The following is a 10416-nucleotide window of genomic DNA, read 5'->3' on the forward strand; positions in this document are numbered from 1 at the left end:
GAGACTAAGGCCCATCAAAAACAAAGGTGGATTGGACCGCACCAAATATTGTGCCTTTCAGAATGGTAACGGTCATACCACTGATGAATATTGGGACCTCCGAGATGTCATTGAGAAGCACATCAGAGAAGGAAAACTAAAGCAGTGTCTCATCCGGACTTAAGGAAAGAAAAACAACAAACATCGGCAAAAAAGTCAAAGCAAGAGCCCGAGTCCAAAAAAGGAAAATAAACGGGACCGGGATACAGATGATCACGTCAGAAACAAGATGAAGAGTACCAAGAGGCCGAGTTTGACTGCAACATAATAAGTGGAGCACTTGGAGGCGAAGGTGACACTGCTAGTGCAAGGAGAAAATACCTCAAGGAAGTCTTGTCAGTAATAGACAGACCGGTTTTCAAAGAGAAGGGAGACAAACCAGAACTCCCAAGGTTGTTTTTTACCAGAGATGATATGGAGAAGGTGGTCCCAGGACATACAAATGGGTTAGTGATTACTGGGATGCTTGTCAACTGCCGAGTTAGAAGAAGGTTTATAGACCCTGGAAGCTCAGCTGACATCCTCTTCTGGAATGCATTCCAGAAGATGAACTTGGATTAGCAGGACTTGAAACCTAGCATAACCGACCTGATAGGATTCAATGGAGAACAATCTCCCCCCAAAGAGTACATAGATCTCAAACTCACATTGGGAACAAGAGAGGCTTTCCAAGCTGGCAAAGTCCGCTTCAATGTGGTCGATGCAACCTCATCCTACAATATAATACTTGGCCGCCCTACAATCCACGATTGGGACATGCTGGTCTCAACCAAGCACCAAGCTTTGAAAATGGTACGGTCAAAAAACAATGTCGTCACTATCAAAAGAGATCAGAAAGAAGCCATAAACTGTTATTATAAAACGCTCAAGGTAACTCAGGGCGGACCATCTTCCCCCCAGAAACAGAAAAAAGCCAGAGTGTTATTAACGAAAGGTAGCATACAGCAAAAACAGAACTAACGTAATCCAAGTTACTAAAGGCATCTGTATCAATAAATCAATCTGCAAACTACAGGCATACAATTTTAAAAATTGGTCTACGGAAACATGAATTCTTAATGCACAAAAAATAGTTTCAATTGAAACACAATCTGGGCAACATCTTAAAAAAATAATAGGCAAAATTTTCCAACCAATTATGGACGATATAGATTATGGAAGTTGTGCACAATGAACTCAAATTTGCAGGACACCAGCTGCAAGCATAATTTAAAGTAATGCTATGGCTGTTAGCTCCTCCAAAATTACGCAGCAAATGTATTAATTTCCGCCTCATGCTACAAAAATCGATTTCATATACAATTAGGAAAAGCTCGACTAATAGGCAGAATATCTCCTACTGTAGAACCTTTTATTCTTCATTGTTTTGATTGGTCCCGAACAAGGGAAGAAAAGATTGAAAGGATAAAGTTCTCAATTATGGCAAAGTAGCTCTAACTTCTTTCCTATCAGCACCACAAGCCTGCAATTCAGAAGATCACGAACCATAAGAGTTGAATAAATACACAATCATCTTAAAAACCGGGGATCCTGTCCTTTTGCTTACTTTGAGACTTGAACTGTCCTAAAACTAACAATCGATTCTTCTGTAAATTAGAAAGTCTTTCCTTTATAATTCCAAGTATCTACAGTAATTTTTTCCTCAATTATAAGCAAAAGACTGCTGAAGCTGTCATATATAATTTGATTTGCTTATACTCAAATTCATGTAATACCTGGTATTTTTTATGAGATGAATGAAAGAATAATCAGTAAGTAGGGATGAAATAATCAATTACCTCAATCCCAAAACCTTTAACATATACATTGGTAAATAATTCAGATGGCTCTGGCATTTGACACTCCTGGAAATCATAAAAGAAAACAAAGAACTCTGAGATTGGAAACAATATACAGCAACTACAGGAGATGTGAAGATCTGGAAACCTAAATTTGTACGAGAAGAATAAGAGATATGGTTTCACCTTTGCTTTGGCGATGGTTTCATCAACTTCTTTTCTTATTTCCTTTTCAATATCCTATAGAAAGAAGGTGCATTTTTAGCATTAAATTCCAATGTTTTATCAAAATAATATGCTAAGAACTCTGATATCTTATAATAAAATATGGAGGAAGACCTCTGTAATTCCTCTAAAACAGAAGCACAACAAGAACAAAAATGAAAGAAAAATGGAAAATGTCAGACACTACAGACTCTTCGAGGTATCTGCTTCCTCCCCTATCCAAAGTCCCCTATCCTCAGAATAACTAAATGCCTTCCCTCTCTCTGCTTTACATGATTTTCTCTCAGAATCCACACCTCTCACCTTCCTAACTCCTTGCCACTTGAAAATTCTGTTATGCCAGTAAGTGACTATTCCCTTTAGCCTCCAAACTGTCCATGTGTTGATCCAGTGCCTTATTGGCCTTACTCCCCTGCATTTCTTATATTATTCATTGCCTAACATAAGATATATCAAGACAAATGTGGGGTAAAAAAAATAAGGGTTAGGAAAGTTACTGTTTGTCCCTGCGATGTGGGGCACACAAGTTCCCCCCCCCCAACTCACTTTCTCTCTCTTCTGTATTGTGTTTACAGGAATGTTACTTTTATTCCTGTAACGTTACGGATTCATTTCCCAAAAAATAAAAGAAAAAAAGAAAAACAGAATCCAATGGGCAGAAAATTTGTGGAAAAACTTAAGAAAATCATGACAAATCATTCATGATAGACAAAATCGGTCATTTTCATCCGGTACATAGCAGAAGTAATTATAGGCAGAATAAAGCTCAAATGAACAGTAACTACCATAATAAAAGTCTACCAACCCACAAGGTAGTCTACGAGGACTCCAATTCCATGACTACAATTCTAATATAGCCAAAATATTATGAAAACAAAGACAAGTATAATTTCATAGAAATATAATCTGAAACAGTTTATTCAAACCTAGATGCACTAAATCACAATAAAGAAAATTGTTTCTAATCATGAACTTGAAAAAATTAATGCCAGGAAAAAAAATGATCTTAGATATCAAGATAGCAGTAAGAGTATTTTATACAAAACAAACACATCGCATTTCACAATTGAAAGGATCGAGCATAAATAAAATTTTCATTCAATCACCTTTAGCTCCTTTTCAGCAGCAATCTCATGAGTCAATAACAGCTTTCTTACTCTCTCAATTGGATCACGCTCCTATAATCATATTGGCCAAGGTATAAATTGAGAATGAACTCCTCAATATTAATTAAACTAAAAGGGAGTTTGATGCTGGTGATAGTCATATATACCTGTCTCACACCAGAAATCTCATCACGCGTACGGTATGTGCTGCCAGGATCAGACATGGAGTGGCCATGGTATCTGTACGTGTCCATTTCAAGAATCTAGACAGAATAATAAAGGTAGATAAGTCAATCATAATCTACCAGAGAATAAACTTTGATAATGTAACCAAAAGCAATTCCAGCAAGTTTTGAAATTTGGCTATTTGTATAATACAAAAATTCTTTTCATCTAAGATACTCTAAATTACTAAGATACAATTAAGATATAGTGGAATATTTTTCATATATTCTAACACTCCCTCTCAAGCTAAAACTCACTAAACTTTAAGCTTGTTGCAAATGAACCCTTTAAAAAAAGAAAAAATAACCATAAAATATAATCTAGTTCCACAAAACATGGCTATGCTAGGAGATGTTGCAGAAATAAGCATTGCTAGAAAGTTAATTCAACAAGATGGCTGGAATGATCATTAACTTGGAAAGCTAGTTGAAATGTTGCATAACCAAGGAAGAAGAGACTTCATTGGAATGATCATTAGAGGAAATTTTCTGATAAGCAAAGACGCATAACAAGAACTAAAATTTCTCAAAATTCATTACGAACAATATTTGGAAGCTTCAAACCACTACCTAACATAGGAGACCAAAAAATAATAATAATAATAATTTAAAACTGAGGCTGGTGTGCATCACTACCATGAGGAATTTATCTTCAACATGATTCATTAGTGAGATAGGAGAAATCACCATTGGTTTGATTCACAATGGGAGCCTAGTATGAATTATAGCCAATTCACAAGTAATTCATCACTATATGACTAATTGGTAAAAAAAAAGTCATGGAAAAGTCATTAGATGGCGAGATGAGGTTAGTTCAGCCTAAACCACTAGGGCTGTTCATCATCCGATTCAAACCGCAGTGACCGAACCGAAAAACCAATAACCGAATTAACCAAAAACTAAAAAACCGAAAACCCAAAAAAAAAAAATTGTATATTTTAATTGAATTAGATCAGTTTTCGGTTTAGTTGGTGAAAATCGATCTAATGCATGATGTATTTATTATTTTTGAAATTCCGCTAATGTCATTTTCCGTAATTCAGTAACCCTTACTCAATTACTCTCTTAGTAGGGGTTTAAATAGGCTGGGTCGGGCTAGACTTTAACTTAAATAGATCAAACTTGTATAAAATACTTTAGATTTGGCCTGGTCTGTTAGTCTATGTAGGCCCAAATTATAAGTCCGGTTTGTCCTATTTTAAAAAACAAGGCCTAGGCCTATTAGGCATTCAATAATTTAAAAAAATAATTAAAATAATATTACTTTATCATTCAAAATCATTAAAATAATAATTTATTTATTTTATTTAAAATAAATAATATGATATAGGTCGGCGTGCATGCTAACAGGCACGGCATGTTAAGGAAAGCCTATAACCTACTTTCTAAATAGGCTTTTTTTGAGACCTGTGTGTATTCTATTTGACTTTATGTAATAGGGTGAGCCTGGCCTGATGTAGATCAAGCCGTAAGCCCCTGTTAGTGTTAGGCCAACTGACCCTAGCCTGATGTAGACCTAACCAAAGGCCCCTGTTAAGCCGGCTGACCCATTTACACCCCCATCTTAGTTTCAAACCCTAGAGTATCAAACCCTAGAGTAGACTATTCCTAAATTCACACCCACTCGCGTTGCACCTCCTATGTCGGAAGAACCCACTTTCGTTCCAGAATCCAAAGGCTCCCTCCACCGCGTTGTTGCTGTCGTCCCTTTCGTTTCCTCTGTGCAACAAGCTCACACTAACTCGCATCCTCCATTGCCGCCGTCCCATAAAGAATCGACTTTCTGTTGTCCCTTTCTGCTACAATATTTTATTATAAATATTTTACATATTTCTCCAAATACAGAAGTTGATGATGATTCTGGTGCAGATTCTGATTAAAAGTTGATGACGTAAGTTGCTATTTTTTAATTTCAATTGTTTATGTATTTATTTTAAATGTGTTGTTGCTTGAACCCTTTCTTAATCTCTTATTTTCATGAAAGTTGTTGTCTTGCTGGTTGTTCTTAAGACCACAAAGGGAGCATTGAGCAAGCTAAAAGAGTGAAGTATGGAAGAGAAAGATGGTGACTTGGAATCTTAGATGTTATTGATCGCAAACTACCTTGTTTAGTTTTTTATTGTCTATTACACTATTTTAACTATTCATAAGTTTTAAGACTTGTTTTAGTTTGAAGGAATTTTCCAGTGGTTTGTAACTTTGTATGGCTTCATTTTGACATAGCTAGTGATTTGTATGACTGATATTTTAGGTTTTGCGAAAAACTGAAAAACCGATCCAATCCAAACCGAATAAAATTGGATTGAATCAGATTTGAAAAAAAATCCAAACCGAAGGGATTGGATCAGATGATTTTAACCAATCCAATCCAGACCGCGAACACCCGTATAAACCACTGATTGGCCAATCTGGAGGAGAGTATGATGGTGTTTTTGTCAGCCAGAAAATTGTTGGATAGTTGTGGACAATGAAGATGAGGCTGCCGAAAAGCTGACATAGCAACAAAATGAACCGATTTAAGGAGGTGCAAAAGCAGAACAAAATAGACGACTATTCTAAAGGAAGAAAGTCATCATAGAATCAGGTAGAGGTCCAGATTTTAGGAAACTAAGCAACATAATAGTGACAGGACAGATCACGGAGGATTATACAGCTCAATACTATGTTGAAATTATAGGGATTTAGAAGGGAAGGAATAAAAAAGAGAAAAAAGAATGAATAATTAGAAATTGATATTGATATTGATATTGATTTGATATGAAAGAAATCTTATAAAAGACAAAGCACTAAGCTCTATTTATATTAATTGAAGACTCATAATCCTACTTAAATTTGGAAACAAATCATGAAACATATGGAAACCAATCCTATGAGATAATTTAAGATACTCTAAATTACTCTATAAGATACAATCAAGATATTATATATTCTAATAGAAAGTTCAGCACTATGTCAAGGACCAATTCTCCTATAAGCTTAAGATGTTAAGTGAAGTCTCGTGATTGATTTATGCTTCTAACATGACACTTCAAATTTTTCCATCCGTCCACGTTCGTCTTGCACTCATGTCCATACTTCTTAGCTCAGGTCATGTCCTATGGTTCATGCAAATAATTTCTATTAAATTATGACTATAACAACCCAGTACAAGACCGGATTGGATTAAATGTTCCCACCTAATCAACAAGTCAATTGGAAGAGCAATACTTGCTTGCAGCAGAAAAACCCAACTAATTCCCATCTTCTATGCACATAATATGCCTCAATTCAAAGAAATTCACTTACAAATGAGTGAGCTTCTTCCCATATTGAATCAGCAATCAGCACCAAAAAGGGGGAAAAAAAGAAAGAATAGAATACCCTGATAATTGACATGTAAAACATATGCCTACTTCAAAAGCATAGACACCGAGAATTAAAAAAAAAATTACTACTTCACTTTTATCCCAAAAAGCAGGCAAATATTAAAATCAGTCAGCAAAAGCATATGCCCACGTTAAGGTGAAACACAAGTCAGATACATCAAACGAATAAAGAATGTGCACATTGCCAACAGCAGAAAACCATATATTTTATCCAGATGTACCAACATTAAAGGATGGCATATTAATATTTACAAAATCTATAGCCCTAAATCTAGTTTGATAACTAATACAAAATTAATGGTTAATTGCACCCTCTAAAGATTTCTAAGAAGCATTTGCAGATGAATAAATATCTAGAGCATTCTTGTGGCCCTAAAACTAATCAGGTCTCCAATAAAATAACCATGTTGATCCCTCCTAATCTAAAGAGTTCTGTCAAGCTTTTGCGGACAAACTATCAACCCATAACATCCATTACTAAATGCTAATAATAAATTTTAGAAAGAAATACAAGTATAAATAACTGCAAGTAAATTTACTAACAAGGGGACCATTCTTCAAAGCGTGCTCCTTAGCAAATTTGCAAGCTTGTTTCACTGCAAGAGCATCCATGCCATCAACCTGTACAAAGTATAAATAAATATATCTATAACAGTTTAAAAAGATTGTTGACGAAAATACTACAATGTATATTCAATTAGCACATGTATATAGACAGAGACAGACATGCATACACTTACACCTGCACATCGATAAAATATGTATTCAAACAAAGATTGTAAAGAACCTATATGCACAACTGAAACACACTTACATATAACTTGCATAGTTCTACATATGCAGACATGAAAGCATGAAAATAGGAATATTGCCCGAGGAAGGAGCCAAAAAGTAGGGTCCACAGAAGTATCAACAAAAAACAAGAAATAACACAATGCATATCATGTCCATCCTTCAAAATCTCATTAAGAATTTACATACAAAGTAAGTAAAATCAAGCAATAAGCATACAATGCAAAATATTGTAATGGCATTCACATAATACATCATGTTAATATTTGACAAGATCTTCATCATATTAAATCATTAAATTTTCGGAAACACATCACATGAATTGTATAAACTGCAATCCCCACGCTTACAATCCCAACTCCAACCCCAACTTTATGCTATAAGAATGGGGAGATAGTCCCCGACCCCACCCAGCACACTTCCCTATTTTGAACTGAGATGGAAGAGCGATTACTTTCCTCAACCAGCATAATAATCAATCATTTCAAATACACTTACTAACTGGTAACTACTACCTTGAAGATGACATTAACATTAAAAAGCCATTCCTCAAGTTATCCACCCCCCCCCAAAAAAAAAAAACAACTCAATGGATGTAGCTCACAGGTTGAGTAGGTGAGGAGAGAACCTAGGTTCGATTCCCACCAAATACATGTTTGGGGAGAGGGGCGAAGCCTCGACTCAGGATTAGTATCATAACCGACTCAAAGAATTGAAGCTTATGGGAATACTAGTCTCAAAGAGTTAATTAGTGTCAGTATACCAAAAACAAAAAACAAAAAACAAAAACCAACAACTCCACACCAGTATACAAAATTTCTTAATCACTCTCACCTTCAATCCAGGAACATAATCCCCACGCTTGTAATAAGAAGGACTCTTAGCAGCTCTCCACTCAGCAGTCCCCATCCCATCTGTCACACAAACCAAACGAATTCAAATCAAATCAAATCAAACGAATCAAAATCCACAGAACGACGTCACATTAACCAAAACTATACAAGCACTGACAATGATTATTCTCGCAAACCAAAATAGCAGGTAGATCCCAAAGTGCAGCAATGTTAAGTGCCTCAAACAACTGTCCCTGATTAGCAGCACCATCACCATACATAGAAAAAGTAACATTCTCATCCTTAGAATACTTCTGAGCAAAAGCCAAACCACAACCAAGTGGAACCTGAGCACCAACAATGCCATGTCCACCATAAAAACCACCTTCCTTTCTATAAAAATGCATGGAACCACCTTTTCCTCTTGAGCAACCATCGCGTCGACCCATGAGCTCCGCGAAAACCTCAAGTAGGGTTCCGCCGCGGCTCAAGAACGTGCAATGGTCGCGGTACGCCGTGATGATGCAATCCTTTTTGGTTATCGCCGCATCCATCCCCACCGCCACCGCCTCTTGCCCGTCGTAGAGGTGGCAGAACCCGCGGATCAGCTTCGCCTTGTAGAGCGAATCCGCCGCGATCTCCATCCGCCGCATCATCGCCATGTCGCGGAAGAACGACATGAGCTCCGCAGGTGTGGTCTCCACGGAGCGTGACGGAGCATCGCAGTTGTGGGCGGTGAAGGGAATCGAGGTCTCCACCGTGAGTGTGTCGGAGGAGATCGAACGACGTCGCAGAGATAAGAAAGCTGAGACTGGTTTCAAGAGACTAGATCCACATGATGATGAAGAAATGCGCGATAGAGCCATTTCGATTAGTTACCCCAAAAAATCAATTTCAAAAATGAAAATCGAGTTTTTATTTTTTTATTTTGGTTTTTTTAAAACGAATTCTGGAAAGTGTTAGAACTTAGAAGAGGAAAATGGGGTTGTTGTATTTGTAAGAGGTTATATAGTGTTAGTTAGGTGAAGAAGGGTGAAGGGAAGGTAGGAAGAGTGAAGAGTTGGCACAAAAATGAGGGATTTGTTCATTTCTGAAAGCATAAAGGCGTGTATGACTTTTGTAGTTTCAGTTTTTTTAGAAGTGATAGTTAATTCTTTGTCGTTTTGTGTCACCACTTTTCTTCAATAAAATTAAAAAAAAAAAAAAAAAATCGTTCGCGCATGCAATATTGGAAATGCAATTGGTTTGCTTTTATTTTTTTTTAATTTCTAAAATTCTTAACCGCTAATTTTTATCATTCTTTTATTTGAGTGAGATTTTCTAATGTTCTTCGCGTTGCAATGACATTGGCTGCTGGCTGCATCATTGCTCTTTATTTTATTTTATTTTTTAGGACTTATGATCGTATTTTAATTAGACTGAAAACGTATCAAAAGCTAATATTTTATAGTGTTATTATCAATCTCATTATAAATTTATTTTATCGTTAGATCGATTATATTGATTCAACGGTTATATTTAGTTTCATTTTTGTATGGATACGATTAGGGGTGAAATTGGGTCGGGCCGGCCTACGGCTTGGCCTACGTCAGGCCAGACCTGACCTAGAGCCTGTTTGGATCCTCTTATTTTTAAGCTAGAAGCTACTTATAAGATAAAGCGAGAATAAAGAGCTTAAAAAAAGAAGCTAAAAGCTGTTTGGAAATTACAAAAAAAAATTAGCTTAAAAATTACTTAAAAGCACATATTTCAAAAAAATTGTCTCTTTTTCTATCTTTATCACTCTTCATTTAAAAAAAAGCACACAATTCAAGAAAAACAGATAAGAGCTTAAAAAAAAAGCTCCTCCTAGGAGCTTTTAATTTTCAGCTTTTTCTTCATTATAAAAAAAAGAGATTTTCGTTATAAGAGCTTTTTCCAAAACCGGTTTGGCCTAGCTTATGCTTATAAGTAGCTTCTAGCTTAAAAATAAGAGGATCCAAACAAGCACCTAGTATATTTCGTAAAATAGGTCGGACTTGGACCTTGAAAAAGCTTGTTTAATAAAAACAAGC

At 36.1% G+C, this 10416-nt stretch overlaps 1 protein-coding gene across 1 annotated transcript; it reads right to left on the minus strand.

Annotated features, from left to right (window-relative positions):
- Positions 1-1050: 1050 nt before the first annotated feature.
- LOC133290390 (pyruvate dehydrogenase E1 component subunit alpha, mitochondrial-like) lies at positions 1051-9436 on the minus strand. The gene is made up of 8 exons (XM_061488458.1): positions 8541-9436; positions 8364-8443; positions 7281-7358; positions 3316-3411; positions 3149-3220; positions 2004-2057; positions 1818-1883; positions 1051-1501 (listed from the first exon to the last, which is right to left on the minus strand). The coding sequence occupies exons 1-8, from the start codon at positions 9226-9228 to the stop codon at positions 1457-1459; spliced, it is 1179 nt and encodes a 392-aa protein (XP_061344442.1). The 5' UTR covers positions 9229-9436; the 3' UTR covers positions 1051-1456.
- Between the last annotated feature and the right edge of the window lie 980 nt (positions 9437-10416).

This window comes from Gastrolobium bilobum, unplaced genomic scaffold, assembly GCF_033153095.1.
Source record: "Gastrolobium bilobum isolate Gb01-03AN ecotype WA unplaced genomic scaffold, APGP_CSIRO_Gbil_v1 utg69532, whole genome shotgun sequence".
NCBI classification, from domain to species: Eukaryota; Viridiplantae; Streptophyta; class Magnoliopsida; order Fabales; family Fabaceae; genus Gastrolobium; species Gastrolobium bilobum.

What these genes read in the sequence shown, in the direction of transcription:
- LOC133290390 (XM_061488458.1), bottom strand. Translation starts at nt 9,228, where the DNA reads ATGGCTCTATCGCGCATTTCTTCATCATCATGTGGATCTAGTCTCTTG. An exon ending in GGTTTGCGAGAATAATCATT is followed by an intron (nt 8,444 to 8,540) that starts GTCAGTGCTTGT and finishes TTTGTGTGACAG; the next exon opens with ATGGGATGGGGACTGCTGAG. An exon ending in AGATTTCTGGTGTGAGACAG is followed by an intron (nt 3,221 to 3,315) that starts GTATATATGACT and finishes ATATGATTATAG; the next exon opens with GAGCGTGATCCAATTGAGAG.